The sequence below is a fragment of the Cyrtonyx montezumae genome, unplaced genomic scaffold, assembly GCF_038088225.1.
Source record: "Cyrtonyx montezumae isolate F1298 unplaced genomic scaffold, pur_monq_1.0 scaffold_8, whole genome shotgun sequence".
Taxonomy (NCBI): Eukaryota; Metazoa; Chordata; class Aves; order Galliformes; family Odontophoridae; genus Cyrtonyx; species Cyrtonyx montezumae.
Window position 1 is genome coordinate 26,892,167 of NW_027072089.1, and position 20,560 is coordinate 26,912,726.

The 20,560-nt window shown below is 44.0% G+C and overlaps 1 protein-coding gene across 2 annotated transcripts; it reads left to right on the top strand.

Annotated features, from left to right (window-relative positions):
* The first annotated feature begins 206 nt into the window (after window positions 1-206).
* On the top strand, window positions 207-3,356 carry HEY1 (hes related family bHLH transcription factor with YRPW motif 1). 2 transcript variants are annotated; one of them, XM_065752241.1, is made up of 5 exons: window positions 207-421; window positions 531-606; window positions 674-757; window positions 839-920; window positions 1,494-3,356. In XM_065752241.1, the coding sequence occupies exons 1-5, from the start codon at window positions 228-230 to the stop codon at window positions 2,075-2,077; spliced, it is 1,020 nt and encodes a 339-aa protein (XP_065608313.1). In that variant the 5' UTR covers window positions 207-227; the 3' UTR covers window positions 2,078-3,356. The 2 variants fall into 2 exon arrangements, with proteins under 2 accessions (XP_065608313.1, XP_065608312.1); XM_065752240.1 differs by having other exon boundaries at window positions 674-920.
* The last annotated feature ends 17,204 nt before the right edge of the window (window positions 3,357-20,560 follow it).

Genomic DNA, 20,560 nt, shown 5'->3' on the forward strand with positions numbered 1-20,560 from the left:
CCTCAGCGCGGCACGCCGCTTTCCCACGGCCGGCCCGAGGGGCGGCGCCGAGCGGTCCGGGCGGCTCCCATTGGCCGAGGGCGCCGCGGCGGCGGCCAATGGCGGAGGCGGGGGCCGCGCGTGGCGGCGGCGGGCGGCGGGCCGCGGCGGGCGTGCTCTGCGCGGCTCTGCCCGGCCGGCGGCGGCGGCCCGCCCGCGGCGGGTAAGAGGCGAGGCGTGGGAACGCCATGGGGGAGACGGGCGCGGGGCGAGGCGCCCTCCTGCCGCGCGCTCTATTGCCGCGCACCGCCCGCCGCCCGCACGGCGCCCGCCCGCGCGCCTCCGCCGCCATGAAGCGGGCGCACCCCGACTACAGCTCGTCGGACAGCGAGGAGCTGGACGAGGCCGTGGAGGTGGAGAAGGAGAGCGCGGACGAGAACGGGTGAGAGCGGGCGCCGAGCGAGGAGGGGTGGAGGCGGCGGTGGGGAGTGGGGTCGGGGGGGGGGGGGGTGTGAGCGCCCGGGGTGACCGCCGTCCCGCGCTCCCCGCAGGAACCTGAGCTCGGCCGCGGGCTCCGCGTCGCCGTCCGCCACCTCGCAGATCCTGGCCAGGAAGCGGCGCCGAGGGGTGAGTGCCGCCCGCCCCGCCGGCCCCCGGCCCCGGCCCGGCCCTCACCCCGCTTTGTGCCCCGCAGATCATCGAGAAGCGCCGCCGCGACCGCATCAACAACAGCCTGTCCGAACTGCGCCGGCTGGTGCCCAGCGCCTTCGAGAAGCAGGTAGGCGAGCAGCTGGACGAGCCCGGGGCTCTGCCCGCCGCGCCGGGGCTCTGCCCGCAGCTCCCGCCCCTCTCCCCGCAGGGATCGGCCAAGCTGGAGAAAGCCGAGATCCTGCAGATGACCGTGGATCACCTGAAGATGCTGCACACGGCCGGAGGGAAAGGTAAAAGTTTGGCGCTGCAGGAGCGTTCCTGAGAGCTGCGGTGCTCCGGCGCGACCAGGGTGGGTGCGATGCTGCATCTCTCTTCTTGAGCTCGGAGGAAACACGGGATGCAACGAGTAGCAAAGAGGAATTAGCGACAGCGGCGACCGTGAGCTTTAAAGGGGAAGAAATTAAGCGGTTTGCAAAGTTAGGACTCGCGTGCGTAATGGATTTTGCCATGCTGTCATTTTGCTTGCACTGGGAGAACGTGAAAAGAACGAAAGTACTTTCCTCCCGCTGGTAGTGTGCGGTTTCAGTTTAAAAACAGCCGTCTGTAGTCACAGGACTCAGTCTGCAGTCTTGGGAGCTGCAGCATCACGGCACACATATAAAAGAAGCTTGTTAGCCCCCAGAACGGCAGCAGCAACAAAAAAGAAATAAAAGGGAGCTTGGCAGCTAATCTACATTTGGGAATACTAACAGCATCCAAGTGAAAGCGCTCACAGGGGAGGGTGGCATGGGAGGGCTACGTGCAGGCAATGTCTAGCAAACAGCATCGTAAGCCTTCATGCTTTCTTTTTTTCTCTCTCCTAGGTTATTTCGATGCTCATGCTTTGGCTATGGACTACCGGAGTCTCGGGTTCCGAGAGTGCCTGGCTGAGGTGGCTCGATACCTGAGCATTATAGAGGGCCTGGACGCCTCTGACCCACTGCGTGTCCGACTCGTGTCTCACCTCAACAACTACGCCTCTCAGCGGGAAGCAGCGAGCGGTGCGCATGCTGGCATTGGACACATTCCTTGGGGCAACGCCTTTGGACATCACCCTCACATATCTCACCCACTGCTGCTGCCTCAGAGCGGGCCCGGCAATACCAGTACTACAGCGTCTTCCTCAGAACCGCATCACCAGGGCAGAATTGCCGCCTCACATGCCGAAACTTCCTCACTCAGAGTGCCCCCAAATGGCAGCGTCGGACCAGTGCTCCCCGTGGTCACGTCTGCTACCAAACTGTCTCCTCCTCTTCTCTCCTCCATGGCGTCGCTGTCTGCATTCCCCTTTTCTTTTGGCTCGTTCCATCTACTGTCCCCCAATATGCTGAGCCCATCTGCACCAACACAGTCAGCAAACCTTGGCAAACCATACAGACCGTGGGGGACTGAGATTGGGGCCTTCTAAGAACTAACTCGTTAGTAAGGGTGGGGAAGCCTGCAAACCTAGCTGAGCTGGGTTATGCCGCTCTTAACATTGAAGTTCTTAATAACTGGGACAAAGGTACAGCTTCACCTTAACAAATTTGTCTAAAAACTGTCTCTTTGGAATTTTTTTTTGTTTTGTTGTTGTTTTCTACATTGTTGTGTTAGCAGGGGTTTTTTTTGTTTTGTTTTTTTTTAATAGTTGCTGAAGTTGTCTGAAAATAAAGTTAACAGTAGTGGATGTTAACACTTATTTTAGATCTGTGCTGAACATTGGAATCAGTTTTGTAACAGCTTGTTCTGTTTTTCCTGAGTACATCAGACTGCCTTTTTATGAAGAGATATCACCTATTATTGTTAGCAACAGCCTAGTTTAGTTATTAATTTTTCCAAGATCACACTTCTCAGCCTTAACAAGCTGTTTTTTTGTTAATATTTTGACACTGAGATGTTCTATAAGGAATTACTGTTTTTGTAAACTATATAGGAGTCTTATATTTCTGAACAAAGCGTTGACAAATCAGATGGACCAGCTTGACCAGCTTTATCTAAGAGCCCAGTTTCTATTTCTTCTGCTGTGATTTGGTATATTTGGAGGTCTTATTCTAGTCCCTAGTGGATGTTTATTTACATCACAGAGTTGCTGTGTTATTCCTGCCACCCAAAGGAGCAGTATGTGCTTTAGTGCAGACTCCAGAATGTGGAGGTGCAAAAGTGAAATTAGAAACTACAATTGGTGGTGAGTTTCACTGCTGGAGATGGGAAGGGGAGGAAAATCTGTTACCCACAGAAGTCTTCCTGAGTGTTCAGTCCATGGGGCCAGATTCTGCTCTGAGTTACAGTAGAGCAATTGCTGTGTTACTGGTATTCTTGGGTAACTGAAAGCAGATTCTTTCCCTCTGTGAGCTTCAAATCTGCACCTGAAACAAATCATGCTGGTATTTAGATATCCAATAGAATGGTACAGTGGGAACCTGTTCAGTGCACGACTTCATTGCTTAACAAATGTGTCCTAACTGGTGCATTTTTTTTGTTTTTGAGTTTTACTTTTTAGGGGCAGCTCAGTGCCACTCCTCATTTTGCAAGGGCTCTGCTGCATTCTTGTGTGCGTGAGTGCGTGTGCGTGTACATGTATATTTTGTTTGATTTCATGAGAATCTTAATCTGAACAGGTTTATCTAGCGAGTTCCACTGGACTAGGTTTGACTGCTCTTGTATCTGTGTTGTGGTTAAATAAAGGAGAAAGAACAACATATTTTAAATGACATGTTTGTCTGGTATGTGTATCAGTGGAGAATTCTGTGCCTCTGGTATCGTGGGTGCTGCTGCTTAGTCTTCCTCTGGGCATATGTGTTTACTTTGTTCTCCCTCATCCATTGTGGTGTAGTTACATACATGAATTGAGTGGAGAAACACTGTGCCTCAGGATCACGGCCAAAGGAGTGAAAGTTAAGGGTGCATTTTGCGTGTTACTCCTCCTTGCCTGGCAGTAGGTGGGTAGGAAGTGAAGAGATCCCAGTTACTGCTAAAGAAGAGGTTAAAGTTGCACAACTCCCATTCTCCCTTACTGCTTTGTCTTAATATTTAAAAAGTGATCATTATGAACGTGGAACCCTTTCCAGTTCAATTCATGGAAGTCCTCTGTGACAAAGTTCTGTACGTAACTGCCTCACTGAGTTCATGTTCTGTGTGTTAGTGTAGGATGCACCCGAGGTCTCTGACTGATCTCTGCTTGTCACCCATCAGTGTTAATGGCGTGCTCTGCTTTTTCTTGAAGCAGCAAGCTGACAAGCTTAAATAGATGGAAGGTTTTCAGGTTTTCTCCTTGAAAGAAGTATGAACAGATGATCCTTCCTGCCAACCTCTACCTGGAGAGCATCACTAACTTCTCTTGGGAGTACCTCACTCCTTTCCCGTGTGTTTGAGTTCATAATACTCTTCCATTGGTACGTGGTGTATCCTAGTCTGGCTTTAGCTTTGCCAGAATAGCAGAAAGAGCTTGGTCCTGTGGGAGAAGAGTGCTTTGTTTAAAGAAGGGCTTTTGGGCCAATTAAGGAGTGGCACTGATGGGAGGCTGAGAGGGCTAGGCTTTCTGAGAAGGAGTGCTGTGAGGCTGGAAAGAGTGGGAGGCTATTCAAGAGTCTAACCTTGTTTTACCTTCTATCCCAGGCCACAGGAGACCACTGCTTGAGACAAAATGCAAAACACTGGGGCAGCTAGAAATACATAGGTGTTACCGAGATTATAGATGATAGCATTTTATCTAAAACACGAAACAAGAGGCCATAAAATTCCAGATCCAGTTTCCTTTTCACAGTATGTATCATCTCCTGTTTAGTTACGCTCTACCCAGTGCTTTACAGGCTTTTATACTAAAATAACAACTTCTACCACATTACTATAGTGCATGAAACTGTAGATCTAACAAATGGCAACACTTCTCAGCCCTTTAATGGTTATTTCACTGACATTCAAATGACCTTGCTTGCCCTTAAATAGCTGTTTCTTTTGTGTGGAAAGCCCCTACAATTATTTCTGTCCCACTGCCTCAATCTTAAATGAACTTCAGAAACAGAGGGTAATAAAAGTTTAGCTGCTGTGTTTGTACTTGGCCTTCTCTTTCCATTTCCAATGGCAGAAGTATTAAAGCACTAATCTTATTCAATTTATGCAGTACATCTGTATTAACTTTTAGAGACTGAAAATCCACTGTCTGCTCCTTAGAAACAGGTGAATGAATTCCAGGAACTCAGGAAAGCTAAAAATTCAAATGGAAAAAGCCTGACCCAGAAGCTGAAGCGTGGGGATTAGAAGTCCAGGGCTGTAATACAACTTGTGCTGCTCAGTAAGTCACGCTTGGCAATCGCTTAGCCATAACTGTTTTGTCAGCTGTGAAAAAGCAGTGGCATTGCTCATTCTCTTTTCTTCGGGAGAGAATGGTAGCTGGAAGTTTTCTATCTAAACGGCAGTTACTGTTGTGTCTCAAAAACTGAAGTTATGAGACATTCGGCTATTTTTATTTCCTACAAAATGATGGGTTTCCAAAGACAGACTGAAAGAGGCAAAATAAGCTTGCTCCTGTAGATAACAGATATCTTCTGGGCCCTAAATATTTCCTTGTTTACCGTATTGCAAAAAAACAAAAAAAACCCAAAAAACAAAAAAAAAAAAAAACCAATAGCAAAACAAAACAAAAAACAACCCAAAGCAATCCAGAAGCGAAAACTTAACCAGAGAGGTGGTAGAGAATAAAGAAAATGCAGATGTGACTTGATCCCATGACCCCTCCGCCACCTTAAAATGCTTTGGATGAACTGTGCCTGCCTGGAAGTCCTCAGGCTAGCATTTTGCGTGGGATATAAGATGATGTGGTATTTTAAATAAGAAAATATTATCTTCCTATATCAAGGAAGCTGGATTTGAGTGCAGAGTAAATTTTTGGAGCCAGTAAATACTGCGCAAAACCAGACTCAAACCTCTGGAAATCCATTCTGTGCTTTGGCATAAAGGAATAGCTCATCAAAGTGACATTTTTTCGCTTTTGGAAAGAAGCTGTCACTAGTTCTTAGGCCTGTTTCTGTTCAGCACTCCTGTCTTACACTCGTAGCTTGACAGAGTTTATTAGGATCATGCTAAAAAATGATGAGTCCTGACTGTTGCCCTCCTCACTCACACGTCAGCATGCGAGTCCCCAGGTGACAGGACCCTTTCTAGGCTTACTTAGCAGTGGGAAGCCTGCCAGGTTTTTCCTCGCAACAAACGAGCCCAAGTGAGCACAGATAAACTGAAATCTTTCTTCCTGTTTTATACTGTGTGCCTGTTCACAGGCATTTCTTGCCAGAAACTCCCAGTTTGGATCGCAGTACACTCCATGCTGAGCTGAAGCCTGGAGCGAATCATGTGCAGGTCACGGGCTTTCTGCTGGGAGGCCACAAAGATGATTTGCAAAGCCCTTTTCTGAGGCGTTGCATGAAAGCCTGTGGAGATGGACTGTGCTATGTGCCAGGTGACTCAGTACACTGAGGTGTGAAGGTGGCCATGCATTAAGCAGTTTACCTGCCCTTGTAGAGCAGCCCATGCTCTGCCTGTAATTGAATGCCTCTCTCTGCACTTGCCCGGCTTATAAATAAAAATTAGGCCAGTCTTTCTTCTGGAGCCAGAAGATGAAGGCATTAACTCATGCCTGCAATATAGTAGCATGACTGCAGTAATAAATGTCGAAACACCAGTGCCCAGTACAATACAGGCATTTGAAGGTGTCTTTTGGGAATTTGAAGAATTCATCTGGAGAAAGCCTTTATGAGTATTTTACGTCACTCTCTCCCATACCATCTTGTCCAGTGCATTTTTTTCTTTAGCAAATTCATACAAATTATTCATACAGCATGAAGCCATCAGCCAAATGACTTTGCTTTGACTGTGCTGTGTGCAGCCTGCCCAATCCTTCCCAGGATCCCAGAGTTCAGAGGCAGAAGTTCTCTTCCAGCTGTGTCTTGTTCTTCAATATGTCACGTAACACGGCTGTATAACACAGCAAGGGCTTCTCCAAGTGCCTGAAACAGCTCAGTGCTTGCGGGCATTCTGCCTTACTTATAGAGCCCTTAATACATACTGTGTTCCTTGAACCATTTCAGAGGCTTTTGTAAGGCTGCTTTCTCCAGGAGAATCCTCCAGGGAAGGAAAAGGGAAAGCTGGAGGCAGTTCTACAAATTTCTGTGCTCCTGCCTGTCAGGGTGGCCCCAGCACAGGAGGCCTCTGCAGACCACTCTCTTATCTCTGTGCTGGAAATGCTTCTGGGAGGTCTCCAGACAGCTTGTGTTTCTCCAAGGTAAGCTGCAAAGTCGAGGAGCAGACAGTAGCAATGGTTCAAATGCTGATGGTTTATGCACTTCTCCGTTTTGCCCTGCGTTTACAGAAGAAAGGATTTTGAAGCAGAAAGGTTGATGGGACAGCCTTGGGGAGAGAATGGCAGAGAACAGGAAGGAAGGGTAATGTGGATCAAAGGAAGGCTAAGGTTGTGAGCAGATGAATGAAGAGCTGCATTGTTTGCATTGTCTATTACAAAGGTACGGAAACAACTGTCGTCAGATGACAAAATAAGCTGCGTGTTAGTACTTAAAGGGCTTGGAAGGGAGAAGACAGTAAATCATAGTTTTGCTCAGTAAGCCAGAATCAGATAAACAAAACATAAAAACTGAGGCATGTGATTTAAAACCAAGATGGTGCTGGAACAAATGTGTGTGGATGTCTCTATGTACTTTGATGGACTGTCTCACCAACTAGAGGGGAAATAGAGCTTGGGTGGTCATTGCCAGCTGTAAGAATGCGTCACAGCATGACTTACTGATCATATTTGTGCAGTCTGGCCAACTGAGTGTAAGGAGGTGGAAGAATTGAAGTGTGGCCCAACACAATGGAGAATTTGATGCATCGAGATAACTGGTACTATCTCCTGATGACTGGCAGCCATTCTCATGAAGTTCTCAGCCTTAGCTGCTTCACTTTTGGATTTTGGTACAGTGTTTTGGGGCACATGTTAGTAATCTACATAGGTATGAAGTCTCCTTTACCATGAGGTGAACAGTGCAGATCCATGTTCTGACAGTGAAAAACTAGATCAAGTGAAAGCGAGTATGGAACCACTCCTGTAATTAGGAACATCCAGTAGAGAGAACTCACAACTGCTGGTTTTCTTCACATTATACATATGCTATTTATAGTGCAGATAATAACTTGGTAATACCAGTTCCTATTATCACCAAGCCTGTCTTCTTTATCAGAGAGGCCATTTCAGAGACTGAATTTCAATATCAAAAGATGAAATGAAAAGAATTGTCACCTATTATTGTTCAGTGATGGTTATGTAAAAATGTGTGGGATTGTACAGTGATTTAAAACTGTAACGAAGGGAACTGGAGTGTGTGTGGTATGAACCCTTTCACATGCTACACAGCAGGCAGATCTATTTTTTACTTCATAAGGAAAACATCAATTTGATTGAACAATGTGCCCTCTATAATGTTGTTGCCTATCTGTCTGTAGATTGCCCCTTTGAATTTATCTGGGATTCATTGCGTCTTCTGTTAAGAGGAAATTATCAACAACAAGAGGAAATCCTGTACTAGTACTGAATAGTCCTTATTTTAAAGGTACTTCCCTTCTTGTGGGAATTGTATATAATCAGAACAACACTCCATAAAACCGACAAATTATTTTAGAAGGAGACAGGTCAGCCTTTTATTTAAAAGGTCTGACGTTATTCTACAGAAGAAAATCAATTGTTAGAGTGGATGACATTCTCCGTGAGTTGCTTGTGCTTCACAAAGGTGGGGCAAAGTTTAGGGCATTGGTAACAGGAAGTCTCAGCTCCTTAGAGACTTGTTTTCTGGAGCATGCAATGACAGAATTGCAGTTTTTCTTCCCCAAAGTAGCATGAGGAGTGATAATGATTAAACTTTTCTTAAGAAATTACCTTTGTGGGGATGTGAATGGTGCATGCACTTGCTAGGCAGAAACAAATATGCTTGATTTCAGTGGGGATGGGGGTAAGATGCATTGGGCAGCAGTATTGTGAAGGCCACACAGAACAGCAGCTCTTTTGAGCTCCCTTGCATGATGTTCCTGAGATCCAGCCCTCTGTCCCTCAGTTGGGACTGCATGGACCTTTTGTCCCCACATAGCCAGGTCGGGCTGAGCAAGAAGCAAATGCAGGCCCCGCTTGCAGCCAGGGCCTGGGCTGCTGTACCCCAAAACTTGTGGCACCACCTCAAACAAGCACACTGATGGACATGGCTGTTGCTCTAAAGCTGCGCTGTTGCCATAACTCTGTGCCTCTTGCAAAAGGAAGGTTTGAAATCCCACAAACTCCCCTTGGTCTCACCAGTCGCAAGTCAGGCACATATTGAAAAAAGTTCAAGCTAAATCTGCTACAGAGCTTAAAAATCTACGGGCTGTTGTTCTTTTAGGCAACATCTGTCAAATTTTGATCCCTTCTCTGGGAAGTAAGGAGGCTCCCTGCTTCTTCATGGTGCTGACAGAGGTTGCAAGGCTCCCTGCACAGTGCCTCGGGCGACCTCATCCCGCCTGTTATCAAACCGAAGCCTCATTTCCCAGCCCTGCAGCACAGCAGCAGCCCAGGCTGAAAGCACAGCTTCAGCGACAGAGCTGGCTGAGAGCCACTGGGACCCAGCACTGGGAATTCCCATGGTCTGCCCCCAGGGATAGAGCTGAAGGAGTGACGCATCAGGTTTCCGGTTAGAAAAATCCCTGCCTTTCTTATTGCTGTTTTACACAGCATTAATCTCCCCATAATGTGCTAGCCAGACAGTCTGACTTTGTGCATTTTTTAAACAAAAAGGGAGCTGTAATGAAATTGTTCTTTAGCTTTCATTTTGGCTGTGTTCTTTCAAATGCAAAATAATTAAATAAATAAATAAATAATCCCTTCTTATTGCCAGTTCGTATGCTGGGAGTACAGCCTTCCCCCCCGTGATGAACTCATTGCCTTGCATGAGATAGAAATGACCCATTCTGTATTGAACAGTTGTTGAGAAAGCTGTGATTCAAGCTTCACGCAATGAAATGCTTTTTATATCAGAGTCTACTGGGATGCAGCCTATTCGGCTCAGCTATCTGCATTGCATTAACTTTTATATCCCAAAACTCCCATCACGAAGGAGATTTTTATGAGACTGTATTTGACACACCCCAAACAAGATTCCTTTAATAAGTATGTCTGAAGCCTCTGACTGCAAAAGGCTAGAAAAGTCTTTGCCAGGAGCTGATGCCACCTCAGATTTAATTTTCTGGTGACAGTATCTGCTCATATCTCATTTGGTTGAGAGAAACGATTGCAACAATGCTGTTAATCCTATGGGACAGTGGAAGATAACAAAGACAAATTTGTATTTGAAACCTGTACCCATCATTTAGCCCCACTTCGTTATGAGACTGAAGAAGTTGCAAAATGAATTGTAATCCAGGGGAGTAAGTAGAGTATGAGTGAAAAGTAGAGAACCTTTTTGGATTGAAACCTGACTAAATAGGGCATTTTTTGTTAATAAGCCTCCTTCTCCCCATCCCCAGGACTTCTCAATCTCAGCAGCCCAATATTTGCTTCTTCAAAGTTGAGTGATTTCTGCATCGTCCCATGGAGGTGTAGCACTATGTTCTGGGTAGAGAGATGGGACTCACAAAGGCGAACCTGAAGCAGCTGGCTGAGGTCCTGGCTGTGGAGGATTGACCTGTTAGTTCTTTATTTTTTTCCCTCAGCAGTTCTGCAACATTTGCTGTACTCAAAGCACAGCTGCTCTTGACTTTCTGGAAGTCATGGATGAGGAGTACTTCTTCAAATCAGGCCGAGTTAGTCCTCATATCAGAGTTCAGACGATGAAGATCACCAGCAACATTTAGCAAACCTTTTTCTAGTCTCCCACAGCACTTGTGTAAATGGAAGAAGCAAAACAAACCAGTTCCCGCAGCACCCCTCAGTACCCTTAACAGTTGGACTGTATTTCACACTCTGAAGTCTCCTAACACCTTCAGATATTTCAGTGCAACTAGTCCTGTTCACTGCTCCCTGATGAAGGAAAATCCAGCCTGCAGTTGGAATGCAACCAAGTTCTTAGGCAAAATGAATACTCTCCTTAAATTTGTTTTTGTGTATTTGACTTCACGACTCAACATTGTATTTTTAACGTAGCCTTTTGTGTATAATGTACGAGGTCTTAAAAATTATTTGAAAGCACAGCTTCCTCTATAATGCCTCAAATCATCATGTGTATAGTCCATTAGTGGTAGGGTTGAAGGTCTTGGTTTTGCTACTTAGATCCCTTCAACTGAGAGGGATAATTGGTGGCATGGGTAGGTCATCATCACATGGACCAGATCTAGAGCAAAATGAACCTAAGGGTGAAGAAAGTATCTGTCTGAGGCACTCTTTGCTGTGATGATAGTCTGCAATCACTACTGGAAGCTCCATTAGGATCTCACAGATTGTCATTGTGGGACTGGGCCATGGTAGGAGGTGCAAGATGGGATCCCAGTGGGAAAACTTGCAGTGATAAAAATGTCAGGGAGGTGGGAGTCCACAGATAGAGTGCAGCTTTGGGAAGGAAAAGTCAAAAGAAGCTGTTTGAGACTGTGGAAAGAGGTTAGGGTTGAGGAAAGGATTGTGTGTGAGGGGAGAGGATACTCATTTGCTAGAAATGTCTTAGCAGTAGGCACTCCAATGTGGTTCATCAGTAACTTGGATATGTGAGGTAGGGAACATGAGAGATAGGATCACCAACACCTGGGCTGAACCCTTGTTCAGAATGAGTTGCCTCTATTCACGAAATAAACATAATTACCTGGGTGAGAAATTGGCAACAAAATACTTCTCCTGTTGAACAAGATGGCTCAGAACCTGACGTGCTCTGGTTTGGCTGTGCTCTTCAGTCTTCTCTGGACATAAACAGTACTGGAGTAGATTTTATATTTTTTCCCTGGCTGATTCCTTGTTTCCCTTCTGTGGCCTCTTCAGTTCTACTGCCAGATACCAACAACAATCACCAATATGTAACATTAAATAAAAAAAAAAATATATAGCATTAAGTAAACAACTATATGCTTTGGCAGAGCATTTCTTCCTACACATGTCCCAGTTACCTCAAGTAGCCAATCTGTATCTTTCAGTGGTGGCAAGAACCCATTCAAGAAGAGAACTAGGAATTCTTATGACCTTGGGGAAATGATCCCTTCATGGTAGTGTCTGGAGACAGCAGGTAATTTGGACAGGAGATCTGTTTAGGAATTCCTGACAAGAGAGAAAGACCAAATCTCCATTGGGTAGAAAGAAAAACTCCTTTCTGGAGGACATACAAAACTATGTCAGTTATGTCTTTGCTTAGGGAGTGTACAGAAAACACAGAACATATTAGTGTCTCTGGATCAATTTTGGTTTATGCTCTGGCTTTCACAAGTCCGGAGGAGGAAGGTTATGAGATAGCAGAGCAATTGCTGTATTTAGTTGGGCGGCCTATGGGAGCAGAGCTGCGCCTTCAGGGCCGGGTGTGTTGGCTCTGCAATAGCAATGGAGCTGTTTGGGTAACACTTACATACAATTTTATGACATAGAGAGAAAATAGGTTTTTATAGAAATATCTTTTACAATTCTGTTGATTTAACAGAGAAGGAGAGTGCAATGAGAGCTTTTTTGTTCCAAAAAGGACTTTGTAGCGTGCATTGTCTCCTGAAGTCTCAGTGGCTTTCTGCAGGTTGGGACTGGCTCTGTTTGCTTTTCCTTCCTGTCCCTCTATGACCAACAACCGTGGCTGAGCCTAGTTCTAACACATAGGGCACAAGGGAAAGAGGATTTCCTTAACAACCCAAAATAAACCAAAAAAGCTGTGGAGAATCTTGGCAGAAAGCATAGAAATTGAAAGTTTCAGCCGGTTGTTTTCATGGAAGTGAGAATCCTATTGCAGCCCATGAATGTCTTTTCTTCCTAAGAGCTGTGGTATCAAATGTTACATGGTCAGAACTGCAAAATAATTTCAGTGCCCCTGAGCAGGGAGATTTCCTTTACAGAAAACAATATAGAGTCAGAAAGCATCTTTACGTCCCAGAGTTGTATTGGCATCTCTGTGGAACAAGAATGCTACAATCCTGCAAATGCCTATACCAGAATGTTTGTGTTTGTGCTGGTGAAATAGTCACCATTATTAGTTTTGAGTTAACTGTTATTAAAATGGGAAAACTGTACTGCAAATCCAGTCTGAAAAGTAAAACACAGTGGACACTGTCAGAGTCCTGCTGGCTTACAAGGAAGTGTGTATAAAAAGTAACAGCAGTTGTGGGCATCACTGCAAATCCTCCCTCCTGGCTGCTGAACTTTCTCTTCTAATCTCAGAGATAATACAGCCTGTGAATCACATGCAGGGGATGACACGGTGTGACCTTAGAGTTTGAAGACATATGTGTCTCTAAGGTGGCTGGAGGAGTAGAGAAAGACCAGTGTTAGATTTTTTTTTCCTAGCAGATGCTTCATTCTGGACAAACCATTGAAGAAGTGAAATACAATTCGGACCATGTATGCTATCAGTGTTGAAAATTAATCATGCCACTTGAATGTGTCATTGAATGTGAAGAGACAGTGATGCCTTGACTATAAAGGAAACCTGATGGAAATACACAGCATTGCTGGCTAGAGGATTTGCATCAGTGCTGGCTCTTATGTCATTAAATAACAGAAAGTGAGCCCATGTCCCTGGGAGGGAATGTTTGCCATCTACTTCCCTCTGTTGACTGAGTTACTGAAGTACACTACACTTGAAGGCAAAGCTCACAGGCAATGAGGTAAGATTGAAAGGCAGACAATAAGCCAGATTCTTAGCATTGGTGGAGCCTTGCTGAAAATATTACCATGGCTCAGGATTGGCTCACTTAGCTCATAGTTTAAGCAGCCAATTTTGTACAGGGCCACGCTTTCAAGAAGAAAAGCCATGTCTTATGTGTATATACATTTGTAAGTGCTTCTCCCTCATCCTTTTTATGTCTAAATAATAGCACCCCAAATCTAAAATTCTCTCTGCTTCAAGCTGTCAGTCATAACTGGCACTTGCCAACAAATAAACAAATAGAGGAGGAAAATGAAGCAGAATTACAGTTTTCTTGTTCCAATACTTTTTTTTTTTTTTAAAGAACAGCTACCTGGTATTAATGTTACCAAATGCAAGCAGTGTTTCAGGAGAGCTTCAGGAGTATTGCTTTCTGTCCCTGAAATATCAGTACACTCACACTGGCTAAAAGGTTCTGTTTCCAGTTCTTCATAGAGTGCTATGGACATGTACTATTCATTACAGATACCTTTATTGAACTCTAACAGCTTGTTTGCACTGGTACCAAACTGGTGTGCATAATAACTATCATCCCATCATGCTCTGCCTTGACCACAGAGTATACATTTCTCTCTTTTGGTCAGAGAGAAATAGCAGCAATGAGTCATGTTTGACACTTATGTCATTTGATGTTTAAACCATTTCCACTAGAGACTAGCAAAGCTCTGGTTTGTAGTTTCTTTTGTTTTCTCACCACTTCTCTGGCATCCTCCTATGTGACATTATGTTTCAGAATGCTAAAAAGGGATGCTGAGAAGGTGTAATATCTACATTATTAATTTTCTGCTGACAGAAGAGTGTTACTCTGAGGGACTTCAGCTCTTCGTAAAGCACCTCTCAAATCTGAACAGATTTGTGGTTGCCTGAGATGTTGCAAAACAGCATGCTTGTGCTCAGAACCAGACCTCATCTGTGACAAAGCCACCTTCATAGTCTTGACATAATCCTTCCTTGGGCATACAGGTGACTTTTTTGTGTCCCCCGATTTAGTTAAAAGAGCAGCATAAGCTCTGAATTACCTTTTAAGAAGTGAACTGAAGGGACGCATCTCCTACTGGACACTTATCAGAGCTCACGCTGTCCTGAGATGCTACTTCCACAGAGAGAGCTTAAAAATACTGTGGTTCTCTTTAAGAGAAGGTTTGTAAATCTCTTAAGACTTCTTGGCAACATGATGTGATCATCTGTCCATCTGCAGAGTGTATTGGCTGGCCAGCTCATAGTAGTGGTCAAAAATAGTCCTGAGATCTCCTGAACATGCCAAGGAATGCTGCAGCTCTCTTGGAGGCCTTTGATCAGAGGCACAGGCTCATGGTTTGCTTGGCTCTGCTCAGCAGATACATGCTTTAGGACTCTGGTTCTGGCTGTCATTCCCAGGCCTCATTTATTGTTATCTTTATTTCAGGCCTATTCTGGTACACACAGATACCAGCAGATTAACTGTTCAAAGGTCAGCCATTTTTTAACACCAGGACAAATCAGGTTCTTCTTCCATTCAGCTCCTATCCTCACCTGAGTTATTCTGCCAGAATCCTAAATAACTGTAAGTGACATGAGGTTACAACTGAGCTCTGCTACTTCCAGCAATTTCTTCTGGTCCCATCCAATGTTCTCACTGATATGGGCCCTTGGGAGCATGCTGAAAATGCATATCAGTAATACGAGACAGCATAAATATTCTTCAGTTGAATCATTTACAAATCTCTTCAAAAGGACGATTAAAGAAACTCTACTAAACATTGAGTTCTTATGGATAGATTAAAACTGTGATAAGTAATCTTTGCTGTTGTCTTCACAGATTTCTAACTACAACCTGTACATCATTTCTCTGCCTCTAGGTTTAGCACCCAAGATGAAGGGATGCATTAGGATGCGAAATTGTGGTTTGAATTTCTTATCTGGTGAAAGATTATTTTGTAACTGGGAATACTGTAAAGCAGACAGTATCATCATGCTCTCATCATGAGTCCAGTGCTGCCTGCACTTGTCACAGAAGAGGCTGTTCTTAATACACACTGCTCCTTAGGTATACTGTAGAGATGCAGGTCTCAACAGAGAGAGACCTGCTTGTAGGTCTTGCACCAAATCTGCTATTCTGCCAACACAAGGATTATTGGACTTGATAACCTCATGGGAGCTCTGGAAATCTTGAGAGTATCTCAGTCTGAAAGTTCATCTGCGTCAGAGACTGGAGAGATGTAACTCCTGATCCAAGTCCCACACAGGCACTAAACCTTATTGCTTCTCTTTCTCTGTAGGCGGCCAGTGACAGTATTCCCTTTGTTGGGTCTGTGTTTTTGTTTGTTTGTTTGTTTTCATTTAGCAGTTAGACACAGGTACCATTTGAATAGACGTTGATGAATGGATGGTTGCCATAGTTCCAGATTAGTAGCAATGAACTTTACTTTTTAGGTTATGAGGTAGCATCTAGGTGAAAAGAGGATGTTATCTGAAGGGCTATAGCATGTGCCCTGTTTGATTTACTCCAGTGACTCTAAATGTTTCCCTTTCACAATGACTCAGCTTTTCAACTGTGAGATCTTGAATGACATATTTGGAGCTTGATTCAACATTATGGAACAAATTCCTGTTGATATCAGTGAATATTGAGGTCAGTTTCTTTATTAGCCATACAGAGATCAAATGAATGACCACACATCTAAAGTGTTACTTCAGCCCTTTATGTGATATTTATAGATAATATTAAATTGTATTTTTTAAAGCATGGTCAAAATACAAACATTTATAAGTGACAATATTTTTTCTATGAGGATGTGTTTATTTGTGGCTGTTGTAACAGTAACATTTGTTCTTTGGAATAATAAAAGTTGAGCTAATGTTTCAACATCAAAAATTAATTCAGTATTCTCTTATGGATGAAAACATGAATGATCAAAACTGACTAAATGCTAACGTGATGCAAAACATTTGCAGCAATTATTAACAATGCCCAATTAAAGTATGTTCATTATGCCACAACTATTTCATTATAATCCACACATTTCTCTTTGAAGAATCCATGAAAAGGGACTCAGTTGAAGTAAAACGATGGCTATACAATCAAACTGTGATTGATGGGAAAGAAAAGGAAAGAAACCTGTCCCTAAGCAATTTTGCAGATCCACATCTGTTTTTTGAGAGGCAAAGTTAATTCTTCAAAAAGTGAAACACTTCAGTTTGACAACAAGTATTGGATGCTGTGCAAATCCTTGTGTGTGACTTAAACAGCTTTTCATAGGGTAAGCATTGTATAGTTTCAAGAGGCACACATGAATTAATGAGGTCCAAACACTCAAAATGATGTGCTGTCTTGTTATATTACATCATCCCCTCATGCAAATCCCAAAGAATGACTTTCATTTTTCATGAAACACTCTTATCAGGATTTGTGAGTACTGTCTTATTTTATGGTATGATGAACAAAATACCCAAGATGAGGTGAAACAGACATGCTTTAGAAACTCTCCACTTTTTCCTTTACATATCTTTTTCTACCATGGCCTCAGGAGAACTCTTCCAGATAGTATTAAGTAGTTTGTAGTAAGGTGAATCCTGTCTAAGACATTCAGTAGCCCTCAAGAAATTCATGGATTCATGTTCTCTATGGCTGTTTGACAAAATGAAGCCCAGTGTCATGCACAAACTTGTTCAGAGGATGAGTAACTTATGTGGGCAACTTGGAGAGTTACATGGAGGACTTGGGTCATGAGAGAGGCCTGCTTAACTAAGGTAGGAAGCATGTGAGTCCTACGAGTCCTACAAAGTGTAGGTAAAAGGACAACATTAGTGACACTTCAGTTTCTGCTTTGAGCTGCCCTGCTTCTAATACCCTTCATAGGAACAGCGTGCTTCCATTGATTTTCCAATGGCATCTTAAAATGTCTGGCCTGTGTGATGACAGGAAATTTTCACCTGAATCACCTACCCATCTAGCCTGCCATGGGCAGCCGTGGCTGTTTTGTGACTTGCAGGTGGCCTTCAGATCACGAGCAGGTCATTTCTGTTCAGGATATTGGCTGTTTCTTCTCTTCTACATGAAGAATCATCCAGAGCAATCCCTTGTTAGAGGGTGCATTTTTTCCTGAATTTTTTTTAAATTTATAATTTTGTTAAAATAATTTTATGAATGCACATAGTTCACAGACTGTATTACTTCAGTGACATATCATACTCAAAGCTTATGAAGTAGTCAATACTTTCTCTAGTAAATTGCAGTGCTAATTGCAGCACTTGCTATTGAAAGTGCTACATTTGTAATTTCACAGTAGGATTTCTTACATTTAGGTGTAATAAAATATCTGCAGTTACTGATGTGGTTACCTCAGTTGACATGTAGCAGCTACCTCATACAATACAGTGAATAACATGAATATTCATGGTATCGCCCACATAGCCATTTGCTTTCGTATTTCCAAAGTCTATTGCTTCATCAGTGTGATTTATCTCCATCTGCAGGCATTTTCTCAGAAACAGCCCTCAAGATGGTGAGATTCATGAGTCTTACCTAGTTCTGTGAAAGTCACAAGTTGTTCTAGTTCTTCTCTAGGCATTTTGGTATCTCGAATTTGTAGTCTTTCTCTAAGACAAGCATCTGCATTAATCTGCAACTGCTCTAGCTGCTTGTAGTTGTATTTTCAGCCAGCTCTTATCTGACCAAGTGTAATACAGATTATTTCATATTTCATTTCTGTTGCTTTCTTTCAATACTGCTGTAAATGCGGTGGTCATTTGAAGAATGTTACTGTCTTCATAGAAATGCAAAGATGTGAAAGCCAGTTTTATGCTTTTTATTCTAATGAGATAGCATGCCCTACACAAAAGCTTTTCTATGCTTTCAGACAACTACAGCTTCTAACAAAAGGCTACCAGAAAGAAAATAAGTCATCTTTAACACCAGAATAATGAATAAATAACTGAGCAGAATAAGGAGAAAGACTGTTTTCCCATGTCACACAAACAAAAAAAGATGTTTATGGGTATTGCTCCTGTGGGGTTTGGTATTGGAGTATTTCTTTTTGATTTCCACCAGAGAGAAGGGAAAACTCAGTACACCATTCATCAGAAATCCATATACTGCTCAGAGTCACAGTGTGCTTTTTCCTTAATAATTCATTTTTGTTTACACTCCAGTTCTGCACATCATTCAGTTACTACTGACAGCACTGTGCTGACTGTAGGACTTCAGAGATACAAAATGCAATATGGAACTCTTTACCAAGCTGAAATATTTGCCTAATTTCTAGCTTTTGTCCCACCTTTAAGTCCATTAAAAATATTCTGAAATATGGTGGGAAAAAGAGAGAGATACAGACTACACCTATGTGCTTTACTCCCCTGGGAAGCAATTATCTTTGCTTTAGAAACTTCTTGCCTTGTTCTCTCTGCCAGGAGAATCAGAAGAAGGCTACATGTAAAATAGTATCTGACTGCAGGTTGGTCACCGTGCGTTACAGGACAGGGGAAAAGCAGAATCTCCTTACAGTATAGGGAATCGCTCTTCTCTGAAATAGGAAAAATATAATGGGAAAAAGAGGATATATTCCATTTATTTTATTGGTCCAAATTAAAATCTAGGAAAAAATGATGTTTCCTTTATATTCTAAGACAGTGCTCCATGCTTCGAGCAGCAAGCAGCAGTAGCACCTCAGTGACCTGCAGTAGCTAGTGGGGCTTACGTGCATGGGACAGCTCTTCACCTTTGGACAACAGCCAGAGTAGATGGGCTTCTGTTTTCAGTGAGTAAGGAGAAGAGCCACTCCACTTCTGAAACTTGAGGTGGAGAGAGACCCACTCCTTGGGGCAGTGTTGCTCTTCTAGCTGATGACTGCCAAGGAGTTGGCTTGTGCAAACCAGTAAGGCACAACTGAACTGCTGTAGTGTTGTGGAACATACCAGTTAAAGCAAACTGACCTCTATGATATGAGCTCCTTACACTGTGTGGAAATAGAATAATTTGGGAACATATAGGCAACCAGCCTGTACTTCTGTACTTCAGCTGGGGAGCCCCTGTGTGAATCTGGCTGAGCTCAGCCGGCTCTGAGCCCATTCCAGGGAGCTCAGGGCTGTTTGGATCCATGCTCGCACATGGGCTGCAAGAGCCAGCAGAAGCCTTGGGCAATGCAAAGCACTTTCTGTAGCCAGTACTGCTTGCTACATCTATGAGCATTAAACATGTCTCAGCATGGAGGCCAAATGGTGCCAGCAGTCCGTGCCTGCCTGCCTACCTGCCTTCAGAAATTATTTGGAGCTCAAAGCAGAAGCAGCACTCCCAGTTTTGCCCTCAGAACCCCAGCTTGGGTACTGTGGCCACTTATGCTGTGTCTCAGTGGCAGCTGGCAGCTGACAGCCTCTTCCTCCCTTTCGGCACCCAGGGACGGTCTCCTCCAGCTCTGCTGCAGGCACTGTAAAAGAGTGCATAGGTGCATGGAATGGAGCTGACACACTGGCCTGGGCTGAGTTAAGCTCCCTCCAGCACTGATAACAGGTCCTAGAAGCATAGCATGAGGAAGACTTGAGCTGGCTCCTCATAGGGACGTATGAAGTCTAGCAGAAACTGCTTATTCAGGTGCAGATGGTGTTTTGCGAGCAAGCAACTATGATGCTCCCAAATCTGTCCCTGGAGGCAGAAAACATGCATTTATCTGGCACTGTTCCTGAGTTAATACCTACAGCATGTAGGTATTCAGATAATTGAATCATAGAATGGAGTCATAGAATCACAGATTGGCCTGGGTTGAAAAGGACCTCAAAGGTCATCTAGTTTCAACTCCTTTGCCATGGACATAGTCGCCAGCCACTAGAGCAGGCTGCCCAGAGCTACATTCAAGCCACACTTGCCTTGAATGCCTCCAGGGATGGGGCATCCACAGCCTCTCTGGGCAATCTGTTCCAGTGCATCACCACTCTCTGAGTGAAAAACTTCCTTCTAATATCTAACCTGAATCTCCCCTGTCTTAGTTTAAAACCATTTCCCCTTGTCCTATCACTATCAACCCATGTAAACAATCATTCCCTGTCCTGTTTATACACTCCCTTCAAGTACTGGAAGGCCACAATGAGGTCTCCTTGAAACCTTCTCTTCTCCAAGC